Raw genomic sequence first — 23456 nt, 5'->3', positions numbered from 1 at the left:
CAAATACAGACATAGTTATTCATGTTTATATGTGCAAATATGTACATACTCAAATTTATGCAATACCACTATAATGTAAATCTACCTCTACCAACAAAAGGAAAACTTTAATTAAATTCATGTAATGTCAAATTGTGTTAGCCAAGATGTCACTCAATAATTGCATATGATTTAAGATCAAAAGATTTCACCAAAATACTTACAGAACATGCATGCAAACAAAATATTGAATGCAACATTTTGTTTTAATAAAACAGTACTCAAAATCCAAATAAGAGGAAAGCACTCTTTCACATCTATCAAACTAGGAAGGTAAAATATTTAAGATAAAACCCTTGAGATGCTTTGTAAAGATATTTCAAGTAACTCACTTGATCCTAGGACCATGCATATACTTACTACATAATGGTTTGGGGGCTAAAAGGGAAATAAACACAAATGAATCCAACTCTGAATGATCCCAAACATTTCTTAATAGGAAGAGAGCAATTTTTACTTGATAGCCACTCTAGACATTGCTATGTTTTATTGTTCTTATTCTGCAAATGGAAACTTGAATATTAAAAATGACTTCATTGTCTTGCACCAGAGCTCCTAAATGAGAAGTGAATCCAGCTTCAGAAATTACCTGATGATTCATATTAGGAAGAAGGTGATTTTGTATCTTGGTCAAAAGAATGTAAAGTTAGAGGAAAAACAAAGCAAAACAAAACAAAATTGAAACAAAGAATTCAGCAATTAAACTCAGCCTTAATTATTTAGATAGTACAGAGAGGGATCTGGGAAATGCTTACCGGGGTCATTAGAAGGCATGTCCACAATTAGCTGGTCGCTGTATTTTCCATATAAACCATTTGTGCATATAGCTACTATTTGAAGAACATAGCTCATATTCGGCAGTAAATTGTTGAGAATAGCACCCTAAAACAAAGATGTCAGTTATTACTAAATGTATTATTCTTTTAGCAATGTTAATATAGATGCCCTCTGTTCTTAAGAAGTTCTTTTTCATTTGTCAGTGGGTAGTATTTACATTTTATTAACCAGAGAAAAAGTTTGTATGATGCTTTTAAGATAAATTTATGATTTTTGTAATTTGTAAGTATGGGGAAAGTAGAAATGTGCTATTCTTAAAAATAATAATTTACAAAGTTTTGCTTTTAATTAGAACTAGCCAAATACATAAGTGACAATGCAAAACTGAAAATATATATTTTAGGCAAATAATTGTGTAGCACTGTGAACCAAGTAGAAAAATTATAAAAGAATAAAAAAGAAACTATCACTTTATCTTATGGATCAAGCTCCTCTTTTCTACAACTTCCTCAGGCTATTTTATCTGTTTTCTATTTTGACTAATGAAGTTAAGAGATGTTACAAATTTTATATATCTTTAATGTAGTTAACACCAATATAACATGTCAATGTTTAAGTACAGGTTCCTCTAACTCATATCAAAGGGACTGTCAGAATGCATGGGCTAGGATCTTTGGCGCTGGAGTAGAGTTTTATTTGAACCACACCCCAATAAAGCTCATCTTGACAACACTCTACATGATGACATGTTTCTACTCTACTCTTTCTTTTGCTTCCTTCCCTCCCCAATGGAGGGTTGCATACAACAGAGATTAATTGTTCTTTAAGTTGTAACCTTGAAAAATAAACTAGAATGTGATTAATGTATAAAACAATTGGCCTTATAATTACCAAGTCCTGGTAACCATCTGTCAGAAATTCATGCTTGGTTTGGTCTTCTCCATCTAGTTGCTGGTATAAAACTGCAAACTTTTCAATCATACTATCATAAACCACTCGAGGTCTCTCCCACGTAACCAGAAGGCTGGTATAATTCTCAGAATCAGCTTGGATGTTCTCTGGTTCTGAACTACAAACTTCAGAGGGAAAAAAAAAAGGAACAGTTCATGATTCAACTCTTAGTTTCTAGAACCTTAAACTTGTAGCTCCTAAAATTTTGTTGAATTCTACTTCAATAGAAAGAAATATGTAGCTACATTTTCCAACTGAGTAACTCCCCCACCCAAGTCACGTTCAGGTCCTACCTTTTTTCATTCTGGTAAAGTCCTGGTCAAATCTCAAATCTGACCTCTTGGATTTTCAATATTTGATCTAAGCTAAGATAATCTTCACTCTATTTAATAGACTGTTTTGTTTTACAAATATTATTGCATGAGTTGCATATTTTCTTATCATTTTTTAAGTGGGTCTTAATTCTTCTATGACAATAGAAACAGAGGTCCATGGCCTTTTAAAAAATAAGGTCTTAAAAGCACTTTTAAATTTAAATGCCAGAGTTTCTTATTGTTAGAAAACCATTGAAATTATAAAACTTTTTAATGAGAAAAACAGGTGAGCAATGAAAACTATAATTTAAGTAATTTTCATATATGCTAGAGGGGGAAAATTCTCAATTTTATATAATAAATAGATACAGCAATTAATTTCAGAGAATTAGAAAATTAGTTTGTCTCATTTAGAAAATTCTGTTTAAAAAAATCGTTAAGGGTTTCGAGTCTATTCTGGGAATTGTGCCAAAACATAAAGATTTATTAGAAAGAATACTCTTGGGGCGGGCGAGGTGGCGCTAGAGGTAAGGTGTCTGCCTTGCAAGCGCAAGCCAAGGATCAGGACCTCGGTTCGATCCCCCTGCATCCCATATGGTCCCCCCAGCCAGGAGCAATTTCTGAGCGCTTAGCCAGGAGTAACCCCTGAACATCAAACGGATGTGGCCCGAACCCCCCCCCCCCAAAAAAAGAAAGAGTACTCTTAATTTTCTGAAATACATTCATAACTTAATAATTTGGACTAAAAGTGAAGACAAAATTTATAAAGCTTCAGATCATTGTATTAATATGTCGATGTAACAGATACAACTTTTTCATGGGTCAAAGAGAGTTGCGAAAAATGAGGGAAGGATTCTAAAGCCAAAGATTAATTATAATTAATACATTCACAGAATCCAGGGTAAAGCAGCAAAGCTCCTAAATAAGAGCATGCAGTTGACTTAGGTTTACTAATTATTGCTGCTACAAAACCATTTCAAGGACCCAATATAAACATGTTAGTATTAGGAGCACAATGATTTAAAAACCCTTATCAACACCAGTCTATGATTTAGCTCATGAACACAAGGGGGCACCCTAAACTAAACAATTGGACTTGCAAATGAAATATAAACATTTCCATGAAGTATTTAGTATTAGGGAGTCCAGGATACACGTATGCTATTCTAACTATGTCTTATTGAATGATGTAGAAAGATTTAAATGTATACTTTATGTAAATGTACATGTGATTATAGGTGTCAAAGAAAGGAATTTTCAATGTAAAAGCAAATACTTTAATTTTTATTTATTTTGTATCAGATGTTCTTTTGGAATTAAAGAGACAATCCTTGTGCTTCAAAACCTAAAAATTTTGAAGAAAATTATTGAATTTTAGACATTTCATTATCTACTACTGTCTCATGACACTTCTACTAGAGCCCACTAGATGGCAGAAGACCATCAGATCATCAGTTCAAAAGTGGCTATTCATGCAATCTACATGATTGGAGTAATAATAATTGCTTTATTCTTTATTCTAATGACTTCCTGTTTGTTTGTTTTTAGTTTGAGAGAATATAAGAAGATTTTTTCCCCCTGCCAAGATCAAGTCCACATTTTAGAGAGTGGGTCTGATTTAATGAGAAGTGAATTCAAGTTTCATGAATACACAAAAGATAATTTTTTGGGAAAACACGTAAAATAATCAGTTGCAAAAAATATTGTTTTCCATTTTCATTTCTTCTCCCTTTAGAGAGGAAAGTTCCCTTTCCTCTCATCACTTATGTAAATTCACCTGAAGAGTGAACAATATGTATAGAACAAATGTGACTTGTAGAGCAAAGAGCATAAGAACCATGTTATAAAAATAAGCAAAGTGCCAAGTTCTGAGGATAATGGGGAAAAACTATTAGTCATAAATAAATAAATAAATAAATAAATAAATAAATAAATAAATAAATAAAAACTATTTGTTCAAATGACAACTCTTTAGCTGTGGCAAGTGTCTCAGCTCACGAGCTGCAGACAGGAGCCTGTATAGTGGATAGTGTCTGCCAGGAGTGATTACTGAATGCAGAAACAGGAGTATGCCCTGAGCACCACTGGGTGTGTCTTAGAAACAAAAAGGTAAAAGTGATGCAGATGGACAACAGGTAATAGGAGTTTACTGTTACTTTTGTTGCTCTTCCTGTGCCAACCTTGGGAAACTGGTATTCTGCCCTGAGAGAAAGTCTATTCTCAAATCCAAGATTGATAGTAAAAACAGTGGAGGGGGAATGAAAGGTGCCATCCTTAGAGAGTGGCAAAGTAAAAGTCAAAGAAAGTGGCAAAAAAATTTACCAAGATGCTTATAGGCTATACCCAATTATTTCCTGATTATGGAGTGAAAGTTTGATAGAGTTTACCAAAGACAAAAGTGCTTTGTGAATGCACATCAATAACCCCACCCCACCCTGCCTGAGGTTTGAGTTCCACTAAAAATATTTATATACTGGTATAGTTACTTAACTGACAATGACAATTAAAAAGAATCTTGGAAATTTTTAGATTCTAAAGACAACCAAAATTAAGGCTGTGATTCGCCTTCAGGGAGGAGCTGATCTAAAATAATTTATGTAAGAAATGTAATAAATGTTAAAAACAATAACTGGTAGTAATCTGATAGCTTTCCACTTCTAATTGATTACATTATGCACTTTATGTACAGAGCCAGATAAAATCATTTCATTATTTTTCTTTAAAAAATCAATCACTTTGAGAAACACACAGAAACTTCATCAACATTTCCATGTGTTATGTATATTCTAAGATGGAAACCATCATCATGTTTTTTTCTGCACATAGTTAGATCATAGTGCTAATGCATACATGGCCTGAATGTGTGCTATATATAGCTACTGATCTTGTGAAGCTACATATGACATTTTCAGGAAATTTAAAAAAACTCACAATTAAGATATAATATTGTTATAAAGCCCTCTTTACATGCTACTGTCTTGAAATTGTTATTACTTTAAAACAGCTTTTATAAAATATATTGTAATTCTAGCAAATTAAATTTGAAATGTTTTTAGAAGATTAATTGGGGAGGATAGTTTTCTGGAGTTTGAGAATAGCTCTGTGGCAAGAGTACATGTTTTCCAACCATGACGCTGATGAGGCCAAAAGTCTGATCACTGCCCCCCTGCACATGTATTCCCTGTGGCTCCACTGTTTGGGATCACTAGGACTATAATGATATATGTGGGTACCACAGTCAAATGTGTACAGCCCCTAATCCTCATTACAATGACAGAAACAAAAAAGGAAAGGAAACTAAAAAACAAATTTCCAAAACATTGAAACCAAAGTCTAACATAGAGATTTAAATTGCAGCATCTACTAATAACTTATCCCTTTGTATGTATAACAAAGAACTTATATGTACATAACATAAAATATACGTATATGCTATATAAATATATAATTTATAAACATTATGATGATAATGTGAAATAAATCAAAAAACATTGTTTCAGTGTTGCTTTGCAAATTTTAACTTAACTTAAACCTCATAGCAACTCACAAATTAACATGCTATAATGCTATAAGATGAGCATTATTTTGGGGGTTGGCTCCACAGTGGTGCTTAGTGGGAATTTGTGATGACTCAGTGACTCTTGACCAACTAGTTGAACAGTTCAGTGCTATTACCCAAGGATACTGGGAGGTCACATGCATTTTTTTTAAATTTTTAACTATGAGAATGAAGATGCAAAGAAAGAGGACAAGGTAAAGTTACAGTGGAAGGACAATCACCCATAACATAATTCTCAGAAGAAGTCCCCTTGCTGATATCTTAACTTTGAACTTTCAGCCAAAGAACATTAAGATAAATAAAACAGAATCCATGTACAATTACTTTGTCCCTCAAGTCCCCAGATTGTTAACACATTATAATATTTCTTAACAGCACACAAAGCAATCTAAAGCCATAAAACTTACGTAACTCCTTAAACATTAGAGGCATAGTATTTTTTACATTTCCATGTACATGCATATTAACTTAAGTTAACCTCAACTTTTAAGTGGGTTTTTTTTTTTAAGGATTAGAGTCAAAGGAGCACAGTAAAAACGGTGTTAGGGTGGCAATTGTTGTTTGCATAGGCCCACCAAAATATGAGGGGAATGGAAAGGAATAACCTTGGCCTAAATAAAGAGACCCGACCCCTGAAGTTTCCTGGCATAAAACCAACTCTAGGCTCCAGGCAAGCTAGATCGTCCAATCCAAGACATTGTCTGTAGCGCCAACACACTTTTATTTTTCACACAGTCTTTGTTGTTGGTATCATGTTTCTGTATTAAATATCCTGGAATCTGCATATCCTACATTGAAGTCGGGATGTGGAGCATCCTCTTGTTTCACCTCACCATTAAGGGCAATGCAGAGAGCCCTGTCCTGTAAGCAGGTCGTTGTTGTTGTTGTTGTTAAGTCTTCTCAGTGTTAAGGGAGGTCTCTTTTGAGCAGGTCGATGTCTGAGCAGTGGTAGGGTCTTCCGTGGTAGAGGATTGCTTCCAGGTGATGTTATAGACAAACCTGGATGTTTTGTGGATGGCTTCCCTGGTTCAGGGGTGAATGGAAAATGCCCTTTCTTCTGAGGCCTGTGCCAGGTCGTTATGTCAATGTTCAGGTGTAAGGTCCCTTTGCACTACAAGATTTGTGTGTTCCAATCTCTATTAGATAGGATCTTATTTGTATATATAGTATTTTCCCATTTTAATGTGCCTATGCAAAAAAGTGACAATGCCACGTGGCGTTATTGGTGCATACGGGGGCCATAAGAACAAGTCCAACAATCCCCATGACATGGTTCAATCATAAGCATTAAACTGGGGGACTCTTTCAACAAAATTCCTTATTGAACAGCTCATAAAGAGAAGATAAAAAGTGGTTAGAATTGTCACTGTATAAGAGAATATTTAGTAAGACTTATAGCTGTCAGAAAAAAAACCCCACAAAATATTCGAAAGAAATACGTGTCCATTTTATGTCTTTTGAAACAGTTTGGGGTTGTCACACACAATGCACGGCTTTGGTCTGTGATTAGGATTGTTCAGTACTAAAGTTAAAAAGAGTAATGTGGGTTAGTGATGTTTGGGGGGGGTGAGAGAGTTAAGGAGTAAAAATGAGCTTTGTAGGAGTGTGGGAAGTGTGGGAAAGGGCAGAATACAAAATGGACATTCTGGATACGCAAAATAAACATAAAGATAAGGGATACTCTTAATACATGCAGTGCGCGCGGGGGCGCTAGCATGCATCTTAACACCTGTACTATTTCCTGGACCTCTAAAGTAACCATTTTAGACTCTCCTTTTATAAATTGATATAAGGTTTAGGGAAAGAATTAACCTATTTTATGCAACCTTTTTCAGAGTTTCAAATGCCAATTTGGCATTATTTTTGAAACCAAGAATCTACTAAGCTAACTCAAGTTTTCTCCCCACTGGGTTGCAAGAGGCTCTTGTGCTTAGTGGCATCCACCAGTGGGCACTAGGGCATCAGACAAGCACAGTCTGTCTTAAAGACACAGAATTTAGTGCCACTTCACTCATTTGACACTCAGGCTATGTTTGCATTGTTATTCACACGTTTTTACTGATCTGAAACACAGCATTTATTGACATTTTAAATCAGATGGTTCTACTAAAATTCGTGGTTCTTCGAAGAACAAGTGTTCATACCATAATACCCAAAAGAATCATCTTTCTAATAAACTGCAGATCCTCAGGAAAATGCAAACATGAAGGTCTGAGAATCTGGTCAAATACATATAAATTCACAAAAGAATTTTGTAGTTTTTCCATAAGTGCAAAGATAAGGATTTGGACTAGAGAAACAATATTGTGAATATGGCTCTTGCTTTGCGTGCAAATGCCCTAGATTTGATCCCTGACATCACATATGGCTCCCTGTGGGAGAGATCTCAGATTGCAGAGCCAAAAGTAAGCCCTGAGCACTTCTAAGAGGGTTCAAGATCCATTAAAAATTAGTAATAATTTATCTCTATCCTCAAGGAGTTTACATAGATATACAGATCTTAGAGGTCTTTTGCAATAATTTGCAATTTGTTGTGAATAATATATATTTAAAACTATAGAGAGAGGAATTCTCTCTACTTATACAAGTATTACTTCTTTTGTGATCAAAATAAGGATATAAGCTTGTTATATAAGACAAATAAATAAATATAATCTAAGAGCACAAAAGTAAAAAACTAGTTTAACAAAGTGTTATATATATGAAACATGCTAGATTACATTAAATGTTACATTGGAATATTTATATCATAGAGTAAGACAAAATTAAGACATGTTTATATTATATAATTGTGGTTTAGAAAAATAACTTTCCTTATTGATTTCCAATATATTTCACCTTCAAATGTTTCACATGAGACAAATATATTTTATTTACTATTGTATACACCAGGTAAATGAGATTCAGAGAACCTAAATAGCTTACTAAAGCTTTTATGCTAAGAATTAACTGTTTCTAAAATTTTCTATTTTCTAGAAAATATTGCATATTTTCTATTGCAGTGCATTACTTTTGATAATAGTGAATTTGTAGGGAAATTATAGTTTAGTACATACCTGCTTCATGTATCTCTTCCTTTCCAGTATATGAGGAGAACACTTGCCTAGAAAATTTATATTGCTGTTCTCGAAAATTATTTTGTACATAGTCCATCAGCATGACATAACCAGACTGCTGCATTGTAAGAACCTCACAAAAAACAGCCAGCTGAAAAAGAAGAGGAATTAGCATATAATGTAACATATCTTTATAACAGTATTAGGAAAGGCTTTAGTTATTCTTCAGCAGATTATAAAGTAACACTTTTTAAACGGCTTCAAGCAACTTTATTGAATTTCAAGGATTACCTGGCTTTCAGAGATGCTAACTGTATCTTTAAAAACAATCCAGTCCACAGTGTCCGTGCAGGGGGGTGAGGTCAACGAGCCATTGTAAGTGTAATACTTGTCAGTTGAGTTTGGCAGAAGGTTCAACAGTATAAATGGATCTAAGGCAGCCTTCTTCCCTGGAAAAAGAATAATTTACCTCTTATTTGTATTCCTAGTGCTGGAACACAGCTGTTTAAGTGTTATAGACACCAAGACTTATGTTTTGCTATGTCTCTATTGGGGCTAAGTTTCTTTTTTCTTTTTGATATTTGGTTTGGGGATACACCAAGGGCTGCTCAGAGGCTATATCTGACTTTGTACTCTGGGGACTGTGATGTGCTGAGGGTCATACCTAAGTTGTCCTCATGCAAGGTTTGTGCATCTACCTCCTGAGTCATCTCAGGCCCCTATGAACTGTTAAAGGAAAAGGGGATGGGATTAATTAGTTTTATGTAACAGCTTTTAGGGCATTTTAGTAATATAAATAATTGACTTGGTACCATTTAGATACAACCTAAATCTAGTTTTAATCTTTTTTTGAAAACTCAAGTCATAATTGATTTAGTGAATCAGTCACTTATTTCTAACATCATCTTTTTCTCTTCCAATGTCAAGATCAGATAATTAGAATTCAGACTCCACTTCTAGTTCTCAGACACTAAGGAAAATGGTTGTTTTAAATATCTAATGTGTCTTCACTTTAATATGATACTATATTGTGTCTGATTTTCTTCTGATATCATGGACATATACTTATTTTTTCTTCTGCTGAAAACAAAATGTAAATATTTTCAGAAATGAGGATATTTTTAATTAAACAAGGAACCAGAAATTGACCTATTGCTAACTTAGATTCTGGAAGGTACTGTCATTAAGATAGTTACAGGTTATGAACAGAAAAAAAAAACATGAGACCTGAACATGGATGACAAACTATACAATTTTGTTGAAATTGGGAAACAATTTAAAGGTGGAAAAATTAAGAAGAATAGAAAGAATTAAAAGTGGGTTTATGATTCTCATTTTCTTAACCTAATATGTATATGGATTTATGCCTTTGGGGGAGTGTTTGCAATTTCTATATATAACCTAAATTTGGGTGGAACCATTACATGCCTTATCTAATTTTTATTCAGGTACCACTGGTCATAATACTTATTAATATATTTCTATTGTACACCTTCATACTGTATGTATAATGTAACAGCCATCACCAAATTTCTAGTAGCATATACCACTATCTAGTTAATCTCTCCCACTATTTTTTGTACTTAGGAAAGACTCTTCAATTGTAGTCTTTCTTTTCAATTACTCAGCAAGGATTCAGAAAATTGATCTAAATAGTTCTTTTTTGATTAATTAAAAGCATGTTTCATTTGAATAACAGCACTATTGCTAATCATTATTGTGATTCAGGAGAATCACACTTGAGCCAATGCTGCTCAATTTTAATCAGTCATCTGTCCAATTCTATTCACAAGAACAAAAATCTGTGATTACGACAATCAACCAGATTCCCTTCCACAAGAAGTGAGTAGGGAGAGTGGGGGGAGAGATAGATATAGAAATATAAATACAAACATCACTGGGCCACCAAATAAGTCATTAAATATTAAAACCCAATTTTATTCCTTAGGATGATTACCCTTGAGATGGGGCCATGTTAAGTGCCTAGAAGATTGTTCCGTTTGCAAATGTATGAGTATTTGTTATTAAATAAATGCTATGAATCATTCTATTTAGACTTTTGTTGGAGAATCACTGATGATATGACTGGTATGTTTTTCCTTCCTCTTTTAAGGGAAAGATTTCATCCAACAGTTCTTGCTTTCATGGGCTCTGCCTGGTGGGGAGAATTAATGTGTTGTCTTTTGTATCTCTGTAACTTTACCCTCTCACACCACTCCATGAATAGAACAATGCCTAGGGGACAGAAAAAAGGGTAGAAAGAAAAGAAAGAAACTTAAGAGGGCGGAAATGGGGAAATGAATTTGTTTTTTGTAGGAGAATATAGGAAAGGAAAGGAAAAGTCAGTTTCCACTATTCTAGAGTAGATTTTATAATCTAGCTAATATCTGAAAGTGTTATTTTTCTCCCCATCATTGATTATATAGAAAATATTAAACCTTATTGTTGGTAGACTAATATCATACAATCATTCAAATAAATTGACCTATGCTTTAAATATATCCTGAAATAATAGAAGATATTAATGTCCATATGTGGTATGGACAAGTACCCCACTTTTTACTGATCCTTTTTCAAACAACAACTAAAAGGTCAATACCTCTTCCTGGAAATCTATCATGGCTAAGTGGGCAAACAAAAAGTACCTCCTATTTTCACCCAAGACTACTATGCGCCACCTTGTATTATTTTAGGAGCCCTCCACTACCCCTAACCCAGGGCAGAGAGACTGGCATTTAGACTGCCTCTCCCATTTCTTCTCAACTATATTAGATTACACCTTATTTTAGACAAAACAAAGATCATCCCTAGTTCCTTTCTGTCCATTTGTTTACACCTTGGTTTTACCCCCAAACAGAGATTGTTTTACTTGTAAACCTGGGTGGGACTGGCTCAGTTTAGCATGACCTATCTGCCCTTAGTCTACTCTTAAAGCTCTCCCACCTGGGAGTGGTCTCTGTATTCAATAAAAAAGACAGTTCTGGTAAGCAGCTCACTCTTGATATGATATAAGATATAAGATTGCCAGACTATGCATGTTTCATCTTTAGCCTGGGTCTGGATTATTTTGTGTAATGATTTTGCTTTAAATTTATTTACCTGGGGTTGGAGCTATAGCATGTAGGGTACTTTTACATAACTATATTGTCTATCCTTGCTGAGCTGACTGAAGAGTCAATAATCTATTTGTGTAAAACACCATGGTGATTGTTGCACATTGATAAAAGACATAAGAGGAAGAGAGTTGATACATCAGTAACTAGATGGATAGAGGCCAAGAGAGAGAAAAAGGAAGCGTAAACTTGCATATCTTCCCATTCAGTCCAAGGGACTTTGCTTCTCAAATTGTTTTGATGTTTTCCAGCATCCCATTTGTCCCCAAGCCTGCCAAGAACAATTTCTGAGAACAGAGCCAGAAGTAACCCCTAAGTGCCACCGGGTGTAGCCCCAAAGCAAACAAACAAACAAACAAAAAAAACACAAAAATAATAATGATAAAACAGAATAATGTTAGGACAATTTATTTTTCAGTAGGGTGTATTATGAAGTTCTGATGAATTTGTAGGAAGTGCATATTAAAAAGAAAAATTAGGGTTCGAAGTGGTAACACAATGGGGAGGTATTTGCTTTGCACATAGCCTACCCTGGTTTAATCCCAGCATTCAATATGGTCTCCTGAGACTGTGCAGAGCCAGGAGTAACCCCTGAGTGCTGCTGGGAATGGCCCCCAAACAAAACATAATAAAAATAAAAGTTTAGTTAAAGAACAGGAGAATAAAATTTTTATTTTGCTCATCTGAACAAGCTTCCAGAACTTCCACAGATGCTTCTAAGTAACTAAAGAGGCCTCAGGAACCTAAGTGCAACCAGAGTAGGACCACTTTGGTTGTCTTCACAGGCTGGGGAACATTCAGACTTCAATCATTTGCAAAGTGTAGACTTTCAAACTATCTACCTTTAAATCAGTATATACTTCATTTTAGACTATATGAAAGAAAACTTATGTGACATAATATCTTCATTGCTAAATTTAACAATCCAAGATGAATGGAGGAAAGTAACCACCATATCTTATGTTTGATTGAACCTTTCAACAACAACCAACAAAAGCTGCAATATAGGAATTCACATATTCTTGACTTCTAAAAAGTTCGGTCAGTTTGAGGTCACATATGACCGTCAAATATGAACCAATCCGATGCCAGACTTTTGCTTTCAATAAAAAGATCTCTTATAAGCTCTGCTTCAGACTTCAACTTTTGAAACTAATCAGAGGGAATAATTCTCTAAATAATTCCCCTTAAAATGGTTTGAAAAAGGGTAATGTTATGCGTGTAAGAGTGAACAGAAATAACAGTTATTTGAGGTTTGTTTATGTACAATGTTTCAAATACATTGAGTGTACAAAAATATCCATGAGACGGCATGTAGAATAATATCAGAACTTACTATTTCTTATTCTCTTCTAAAAATTAAATGGCTTCTAAAATCCCTGCCATTTAGACACAATAAAGGGAGAGAATTTTTACATAAAACTTCCAGAAAATTATTGATTAATTAATTACTTAATTTATTAATTTAGGTTTTGAAGTTAGTACTTTCTCCTGGGTCTGTGCTCACTGTACCATATATGATGGGGGAATGAAATGGGGTCTGCTGCATAAAAGGCAAAAGACTTAACTCCTATTTGATATTTCCAGACTTCCAGGGAATAAATCTTAACTTGAATAAAAATTCCATGGATAGAAATTTAAATAAAACATTTAAAACATGGGTTTTATTTTATAAAGCTAACTGGATTCAGATTATAAACTAGTCTTTAACAGAAGTAAAATAAAAGAAAGAATACACAGAATTTAAACATATGGTGGGACTATATCTTTTTCAAGAATAAAGTTAAACAACAAATTTTGTGGGGCCTGAGTGATGGTGTGAAAGAGTAAGCCTTGCTGGCACTAGCCTAGGACAGTCAGCGGTTTGATCCCTGGCATCCCATATGGTCCCCCAACCCAGGAGCAATTTCTGAGAGCATAGCCAGGAGTAACCCCTGAGTGTCATTGGGTGTGGCCCAAAAAACCACCCCCCAAAAAAACCCCAAAACCCAAATTTTGTATTTTCAGGCTTTCACATGATATAGAAATCGTGGTAAAATTAATTTGATGGAGAATGCATAAATCATTAAGAGTGACGATAAAGATGGTTCCTTTTTATTTTTATTATTTTTATTTAATTTATTTATTTAATTTTTTTTGGTTTTTGTTTCACACCCGGCAGTGCTCAGGGGTTACTCCTGGCTCTATGCTCAGAAATCGCCCCTGGCAGGCTCAGGGGACCATATGGGACACCGAGATTCGAACCACTGACCTTCTGCATGCAAGGCAAACACTTTACCTCCATGCTATCTCTCCAGCCCCAGATTGTTCCTTTTCAAAAATATCTTCTCTTCCTGCTTTTGAAATAATATTTTTGTAAATTATAATAATTCATATGACCCAAGGAGATAATTTTCCTTACCAAAGAGACTAACATTTTCAATTCCATCAATAATTGCCTTGTAATCCAAATTTTCTTCCATTCCGACCTGTTAAAGAAGAATGACATTCTAAAAATGAAATAACATATTAAGTAACTATTAAATAAAATGTAAAGAATAGATAATTTCATCTTCAGTACTAAAAACAAAAGAAATGTTTGTTGCACATACTTTTTCAAGGCAAAGGAAACATCAATATTTTCCATTGAGAAAAATTTATTTTAAAATGTTCTAATTCCAAATTAACACTGTCATTATGTTCTTTGCAGATAAAAATAAGCAAATGTATGTACACACAAAAAATTTGCTTCACATAGAAGTACAGACACAATTAAAGAACACTTGAACCCACTTTAAAATAACAGCCAAAGGTCAGTATTATTGAAAATGACCACTTGGTCTTATTTTTCTTTGAGTGCTCCACTTTGTTTGAAAGACTACCTTGAGATTTTACATATTCAAAAAGGATTAAACTAATGACAAATCTATATAGTGATTACCTCAAATAAAATCGACAAAGCTCTTAACTTTCCTTTTCCTTTAACTGCATCATCAAAATTCGAAAATTGGCTGGCATCAAAGCAGTATATTTGCATCTATAAAAACAACAATATAAAAATGTATTAGATATGATCTGTTCAACAAACAAGAGCTCCAATTCCAGAAGGTTGACTGAGACAACCGCAACTGAACGGGTCTTCCGGAGACATAACGAAAGACTTTATCCCAGGCTCCAGTCTAGGAGCAACATAATGACCAAGAACACCAACTACAGAGGATGGATTAAAACGACACTGAAGAAACATAACTGCTAGAACCACAAAGAAAGACTTCATAAACTCCATTCCCTGAGCTGCACAGCCACAAAGATCTCTAGAAAAAGGTCTCATTTTACCATCGAAGACAAAGCAGAAGTCTTCCGTACACCACAAAAGCAGGAAGGGGAGAGTAAATGATCATGCAAGGAGTCTGGAGTTAATCCCATGACAGTATACTTCAGGGGTGGAGAAACCCTGTGTCTCCTAGGTCAAGGGAATTCCCTCTACAATAACCCCAATAGTTACTGTGCCTATGCAGGGGGATAAAAAAAAGGAGGGGGAAAAAAAGCACAAAACAATCATTTTTTCACATGTTTATTTATCGATTGATTGATTTTTTTGACGTCTTTATTTTGGTGTGGAGATTACGGTTGATGTCTCCAATATTATTTTATTTTATTTTGTCTTGTCTTTCTCTTTCTTTTTGCATTCGAGCATGAGTTGATTTCAGAACCGAGATATTGTGTGGTGCCTATCTTTATTGCTGTAGTGCTCACCGGTTATTTAATTCGATAATTTTTTCTGTATTGTTGTGGTATTTTAATTACTTTTTTCACATCCTCTCTCAAACTGAGGTTGGAAGCCTCTAGAGAGACTCAGCCCATTTTCAGAGTATTTGACTTTTGACTTCTTTTTTTTCCCCTCTTATTTTGTACCCCATTCTATTGCTTTTCTTGCCTTCAAACAAAACCACATACCTTGATTTTTCTAGCTCTGCCTCTTAAATAGAAGGGGAAACGAGGGTTCCAGGACCAAACAGATATGAGATCACTAATAGCCAGACAAAGAGGGGTCCACCTACTCTAGCAGCCCGGGGGGTGCTGGTGGGGTATATGGGTTGTAGAAAGGGAACTGGAATGGGGGGAGGACATAGTTGGTGATGGGTATTCCCCTGATTCAATGTTAATATGTACCTAAAACACTACTGTGAAAGATATGTAAGCTATTATGGAAAAATATGTTTTTAATCAGAAACTTTCTTTGATTTACATGTATTATTATTATATCAATTATATTATATGTTATGTTATGTCACTATATTATGTTATGTTAGCTTACCTCATTATGTTAATCAATTTTGTCTCTTGAATAAATTATTACAATAAAACAAAAAATGTATTATATATAAATATTTCACAAGTCAGCAGAGAACCCTAAGAAAATATTTCACCTTTTATATATTTAATAATTTGACTTGAAAATTCAACAATATTATGAGTTTATGTTCTGTAAATTTAATTTAAATCACCACTTGTGATAGTAATACTTTTCTATCATGTATAGTAAATTGCCAATGTGCCTGTTTTGGAGTGACACCCAACTAGCTCTGAGATCAGGATTCACTCCAAATAGGGCTTGGAGGATGATTCGGAGCACTGGGTTTTGCTGGTATTGGTCAGCCTTGTGCAAGGCAAGCACTCTACTCAGTGTACTGTTTCCAGCTCTTATCCATTTCCTTTTAATAATGTAGCTAAAATTCTTTCATTTTTCATTTCTAGATACTCATTATTTTTATTTTGTACATTTAACAAGTTGTTATGTTTTAATTAATAGTGGAACTCCTAGGACTCACTTCTATCAAAAAATGCATAATAGAATTTTAAGGTCTGTATTGTAAAGTCTTTCCTACTGCAAGTCTATCCATTGCTAATTTTTACCCCGGCTCTGATATTACCTCTAATAGTTTCAACTCTCAATCAAAATCCAGCTCTTCTTATGACATGGGCTTGAGAATCAGGTAACTCTGGTGGTTTTGAAGTCTAATTGAGGGCAGATTAAGAAGCCTCTGAAATCATTAAAGTGCAGTTGGGGTTATGATCAGAGAAAGCCTATATGAAGCAGAGGATAAAAAGCAGTAACACCTGACTTGAAGAGCCACTTAAAACCTTTCAGAGAAAGGATTTCTAAGTTTATCCTTGATGGATGAGCAGCTTAAAAGATGACAGATGATAAGGCAGAAGAGATGGATATGTTGAAATCAGAGAAAGTATACAAAGGCCCACAGGCAAGAAAGCATGAGAAAGATGAGGAATTGAACTTACTGATGGATTCAGCTGTGTTTGTGTGAGGGGAAAATAGCATGAGGAGAGAAGGCTGGAGTGTGAATAGTCATATTAGGAAGGGCTCCAGGTAGTCCTGGAGGTTTAGTGATGTAGGCAATGAACAGAAATTGTTGAAATCCAGGAAACAGGGGTGCAAAGGAGACAATAGTAAGAGTAGGTAGGAAAAAAAGAGATTATGAATAGAAAGAGATATATTAGATTAGGGAATGTAAGTAATCAAAGAAAAAAAGAAATGGTAATTTGAACTGTTTTTCTGACCCCTCCTGTCATTTGCAAGCGAAATTTAAAAGAATAGTTTGTGGGATATGAAGATAAGAAAAAGTCAAATGTGTCCTCCAGTTTTTTCTGTTTGCACAAATACACAGAGAATTTTAAAATTAATCTTCAATGTAATATTCCTCTTAGGAATGACTAGAGGCATCTTTGAATAGAAAAATATATAAAGTTTCATGTAATACTTTTTTGTATCAGTTATTTTGGATGCAGGATTTACCTTGCAGTTATAAAAATTTTTCTTGAGATTGTTTCTAGTATCTTAATTGATAATTACCTCAAATTGGAGAAAATTAAGACATAAAATGTCTAAAGACTGTATTTTATTTGCATATATATTTTTATTGAACAATATTGCTTCTTATAATTTTATGTTTCAGAGGTGCTTTTTCACATGTTATCAAAAGTAAGTTAGATATTAAAACATCACACAAGTTTTAAAATCCCTTTATCTAGTCTTCTATCAGATTTCTTTATACTCTTTTGCCTCCCTGCCCCAACTCCCTCCATATCTGAAAATGTGATTTCTCTACTCTAAGCTTATGATTAGTGGGGATTTTTTTCTTTTGCCACATCCAGCAGTGCACTGGGCTAACCTTGGCTCTGCATTCAGGGATCATTCCTGGTGGTCTTGGGAGACCATACGTGGTGTTCAAATCAAACCTGGATAAGTTGACCACAAGGCGCACATCTGACACACTGTACTATTGCTTCATATCCTCAAGCTTAGTTTTAGATTAGTTTTTCTGTATACTTGCTTTATTTTTTTCTCTTCTGAGGAAGTGGGAATTTGCTCAGGGACCATATGTAGTAATAAAATTTATGAAAACAGATGGGCAGTATGCAAGGCTTTACAATCCAAACTATTCTCTGACTCTGTGCTTTGTTTCTTTATAGTCTACATAAATGTACGATATTTGACCTTATTTCTTACTTACGTCCTATTATGTGAACCCTTCTAGTCCTGTTTATGTTGATAGCAGTGGCAAGATTTTATTTTCCTTTGTAACTAGTCAGTATGTCACATCTATCATTGGTTACCTTTATTTTTCATAAACTGACTTTTAAATATTGCTGCAATGAACACAGGCATGCTTACTTCTAAATTAGTGTCGTTAGAGTTCTTTGGTTAGGTTGATTATCTAGTAGGGAAATTGCTGGAAAATAGCTGAGTATAGTTTTAGTACCTCTAATCACCACATTAATTTCCAAAGATGTTGGTCAGTTTATATCCCCAATAATGCACACTGGTTTTTCATTATTCATAACTTCACCAACATTTTTGTTTCTTTTCTTTTAAGTGCCATTTTCACAGATATAAGGTTATAGAAAAGTATAATACAAAATGTAGTTTTTATTTATATTTTCCTAAAGCTAAGCTATTATGAACAAGTATTTATCTGCCTATTGGTTATCTATATGCATTCCTTGCAGAACTGTCCATTCAACCTCTCTACATATTTTTATACTTTTTCTCACTGTTGATTTTCATGTTTACTTGACATATACTTATCATTGTTAATATCAGCTCTTATCAGGTGTATGACATGAAAATATTTTCTTTCATTCAAAAATGATTTTATATTTTATTTTAAATGGAGGGGTAGGTCTCATCCAGCTATGTTCAGGAATTACTCCTGAATATAGTAGAGCTCAGAAGACATATGTGTGCTTGAGCTTGGGGGACCTTATGCATACTGGATTTTGAATCAGTATAGGCTACATGTAAGGCAAGTGCCCTCTCCACTGTACTATTTTTCCAATCCTGACATTTTAATTCTGTCTCTTTTCCTTTGCAAAAGCATTCTAGTATGATGAATTAACAATTTTTAACTTCCTTTTTAGTTTCCTTTGATTTAAGGGTAAATTTTTTAAAGATATAGCTGAAGTCATTACAATGAACAGTTTGGATAATGTTTTCCTCTACATACTTTAGGGTTTCATGTCTTCCATCCAAGTTTTTGATCCATTTTTAATTTATTTTTGGGTATGATCTGAAATAGTTTCAGTTTCATTATTTTGTAAGTGAATTTCCAGTTTTCCTGAAAACCCTGTTAAAGTTTTCTTTCTTCATTTTCTCTTGTGTGCTTTTCATAACTTAAGTGTATCCCTATGGAAATATTTATTTTTGGGCTTTCAAATATATTGTCATTTCCTAGATATTTTTCCCAAATCATATTGTTTTGATTACTATAACAGTATGATTTGTACATGTATTTTAACTTGGAATATTATGCATCATTTTTTTAAATTTAGAACTGCTTTGAATATTGGGGATGATTTTGTTTCCATACATATTCCAGTAATGTTTGTAGAGAATGTACTGAATTAATACACTTCTTTGGTTTGGATGTCATTTCAACTATGTTCATTTATCCAGTCCATAAAATAGAATGACTTACCTTTGATTTTTAAATTTATTTCAACAATATCTTAACTTTTTAAAATCTTTTTTTTTCTACTGATTTCTAGTAATAAGTTGTTTTTTCTTTATCAGCTTTGCACTATACTCTGTAGGCTTACTCTGTACTAAGAAAGCATTCCTTGAAGGGGTCAGGAGACCATTTGTGGTGACAGGCCTGCAGCCAGGTCAGCCAAATTGAACCTGAGGAAGGCAAGTGCCTAAAGTACTCTGCTGTCTCTCTGGTCCAGCAATTAAGTAAAAAAGCAACTTAAACAGAATAATCTTTCTTTTCTATTTCATTGTTAGTCTACAGAAGCACAATAGATTTTTGTGTACCCATTTTGTAGTCTACCATTTTAGTATCATATACAGGTTATTTTTTCTATTAGTTTTTTAGTAGACTGTTTTATTAGTATATCTTCTAAGTATATTGTAATGTCAGTTATAATAAGCATAATTTTTATTGTTTCAGATTCAAATTTTTCTTACCTAATTGTTCTGGCTATTGCTTCCAAAACTATAATGAGTAATAGTGATTAAGAGTGATTTTTCTACCAGGTGTTAGAAAAATTGCTTTTAGTTTTTGCCAACAAGTATGCTGTTGGCTGGAGTTTTCTAAGCCTTCATTGGGTTTAGGAATGACCTCTGTATCCTATTTTTACTGATTTTTTTTAGTCACAAAAAGGACACTGAATTTTTCTAATGCTTTTTTCTGTCTCTATTTATAGTAACTTCTCCTCCCCTATTTTTCTTGTTTTTGTGCCACATCCACCTATGTGCAGAACTTACTCCTGGTTCTGTACTTAGATAACAATTCTGGCAGAACTTGGGGAACCCAGGTCACTTCATACAAGAAAAGCACCTTATCTATTGTACTATCTCTCTAACCATAATCATATTGATTTTGTCATTCTCTTTTTTTTTTTTTTTTGGTTTTTGGTTTTTTTTTGGGTCACATCGAACAGCACTCAGGGATACTCCTGGCTCTATGCTCAGAAATCTCCCCTGGCAGGCTCAGGGGACCATATAGGATGCCTGGATTGGAATCACCATCCTTCTGCATGCCAGGCAAACACCTTGCCTCCATACTATCTCTCTGACCCCACACTTGTCATTCTTTTTTTTTTTTTTTTTTTTGGTTTTTCAGGCCACACCCATTTCAGGGGTTAATCCTGGCTAAGTGCTCATAAATTGCCGCTGGCTTTGGGGGACCATATGGGATGCTGGGGGATCGAACCCCATGGTCCTTTCCTTGGCTAGCGCTTGCAAGGCAGACACCTTACCTCTAGCGCCACGTCGCTGACCCCACTTTTGTCATTCTTATATACATTTATTGATGCACATTTTTAACCATCATGGTATGACTGGGCATGTTTAGGTTTTCTTTTTTATTTGGTACTTAAAATCCAGTTTTACATTTACATTATGATTTAGAAAAATATGCTTGATATAACTTAACTTTTCAGGGATCTAGTAACACCTTTTTTTGTCTCAACATGTCATATATACTTGAGAATGGTCTGTGTGCTCTCGAAAAAAATGCATATTCTGCTTCTCAGGACTGAAGTGCCCTGTAGATCCTTATCAAATTCATCTAATTTAAAAGCTTATTTAGAACTGTTTTAAAAATTAATTTTCTATCTGTATTTATATTTATTGCATCTATATTATAAAATTATTTATATTTATTGTATCTGTATCTATATTGATTGATAAAAAGTTGAGTTCTATTTACTTACTATTAATTCTATGATGCTGTAAATGTAATTCTGTAGGGTGTTTATTCATTGATTTCTATACTTTGGTGTTCTTTTTTATGCTTTTACTTGTTTGACTATCATTCTATTTTATCTGAATGTAGAATTATCTTCAGGCTTTTATTTTATGATTACTTTTGGAATCAGATATATTTCCTATAACCAATAAAAGGTTGTAGCTTCTCTTGTGATCCAGTCAGCTGCTGTGTTTTTTGGTTGGTGAGCTGAAGTCATTGATGATTAGGAAAGGTTACTGATATAAACATGTAACTTATCTGAATTCTAAAAATTTAATTATAATTTACTCAAAGTATATACTAAATGACATATCAGACATCTATAAAATGTAATAGTAACCAGTGGAACCAGACTTACCTCAAGTGGGAATTTTTGCCCTTCTAAACTGTGTTCTGATCCATCAGATGATATGTTGCATTTTCCCCAGTGAAAAGTTACCTTGCTTGCTTTGAAGTTTATTTCAGAAACTCCTCCACTGAGGTGGTAATCATTTGTAAGATTAATTTCCACTAAAAGAGAAACATACCCACACATAAAATTACATTCATATTTCTAAAAATTCAAATAAACAATTTAAAATAAATTTCTATTATTAAAGGTCAATGATAAAATTCATTTGTTAGGATAAATTAAAAATGAAGTCACTAGAAATAATAGTGCAAATACTTTATGGGTTTCTAGTTTTCAAATTGAAAATAAAAATGTTGATTTTGAATTACATTTTTTATTGTATATAGTTAATAATATGATAAATAGCTTATTCATTTGGAAAATACCTATTAAATTCTTACTATAGCATAGATACTATGTAGAAAACTTCTGACCTCATAGACCTTTATAATACTATATTCAGTTAATTATATTATCAAAATTAAAACATAACTAAAAATACCACTCATGGTAAACCAGTTAAACAAATCTACTACTATAATTTTGAAAAGGTTCTAATATTTCTCTTAGGTGTGTTGTCTTTATAAAATTTCCTGATATACATTAAATTTTTAGATGTAGTATTTAAAAAGTAAGTTGTCTATGTTTTAAAAACGACTTCATCATTTTTTTATTTTTTTGGTTTTTGGGCCACACCCGGCAGTGCTCAGGGGTTACTCCTGGCTGTCTGCTCAGAAATAGCTCCTGGCAGGCACGGGGGACCATATGGGACACCGGGATTCGAACCAACCACCTTAGGTCCTGGATTGGCTGCTTGCAAGGCAAACGCCGCTGTGCTATCTCTCCGGGCCCACGACTTCATCATTTATTGAATTAAAAAGTTTTATAGTATTTTATTTTGCATGAATTTACATTTTTCTCAAAAAATAGGCACTTATATGATTATATATATGTATTTTTATTTTTTTGATTTTGGGCCATACCCAGTGATGCTCAGAGGTTGCTCCTGGCTATGTGCTCAGAAATTGCTCCTGGCTTGGGGGACCATATGGGACACCTGGGATCAAACCTTGGTCCATCCTGGATCAGCTGCTTGAAAGGCAAACGCCCAACCTCTGCACTATAGCTCGGCCCCTGATTATATTACTTTAAGCTTTGTATATATATATATATATATATATATATATATATATATGAATTCTCTTAATACATAATTATAGCAGATTAATTTTTTCATTAACTAACATTGACTATAGCATGAAGATGAGCAACCAAGATCAAATAAAATTACCCAATGATAAAAGACCATTTCTTTAGTAATGAGTCCTCGAATCCTTTGTTAATTTAACTATATTTTGTTATAATGGTTACCTCTTTTATTGGAAGCATCATTACTATTATAATACCAGAGAACATGATATGATGACATTGGTTATTTGATTTATTAGCAAAATGTTATTTAAAACTTCAATTTCTTCTGATTTTTTTGGTTTCTTATATCTAT

General features: G+C 33.8%; 1 protein-coding gene across 3 annotated transcripts in view; it reads right to left on the bottom strand.

Annotated features, from left to right (window-relative positions):
- Positions 1 to 23456, bottom strand: part of PTPRZ1 (protein tyrosine phosphatase receptor type Z1) — a 203795-nt gene that overhangs the window by 66358 nt on the left and 113981 nt on the right. For all 3 annotated transcript variants that reach the window (XM_049771087.1, XM_049771088.1, XM_049771089.1), the window contains exons 4-10: positions 21920 to 22071; positions 14730 to 14825; positions 14211 to 14277; positions 8988 to 9145; positions 8697 to 8847; positions 1708 to 1892; positions 795 to 921 (exon numbers count right to left, since the gene is read on the bottom strand). In XM_049771087.1, coding sequence (XP_049627044.1) covers positions 795 to 921; positions 1708 to 1892; positions 8697 to 8847; positions 8988 to 9145; positions 14211 to 14277; positions 14730 to 14825; positions 21920 to 22071 — 936 coding nt within the window. The remainder of the gene's footprint in view (positions 1 to 794; positions 922 to 1707; positions 1893 to 8696; positions 8848 to 8987; positions 9146 to 14210; positions 14278 to 14729; positions 14826 to 21919; positions 22072 to 23456) is intronic.

The sequence above is a fragment of the Suncus etruscus genome, chromosome 1 (assembly GCF_024139225.1).
Source record: "Suncus etruscus isolate mSunEtr1 chromosome 1, mSunEtr1.pri.cur, whole genome shotgun sequence".
NCBI lineage: Eukaryota > Metazoa > Chordata > Mammalia > Eulipotyphla > Soricidae > Suncus > Suncus etruscus.
Note: the sequence above shows the minus strand (reverse complement) of the source record. Positions and strands in the feature narration are given on the sequence as shown.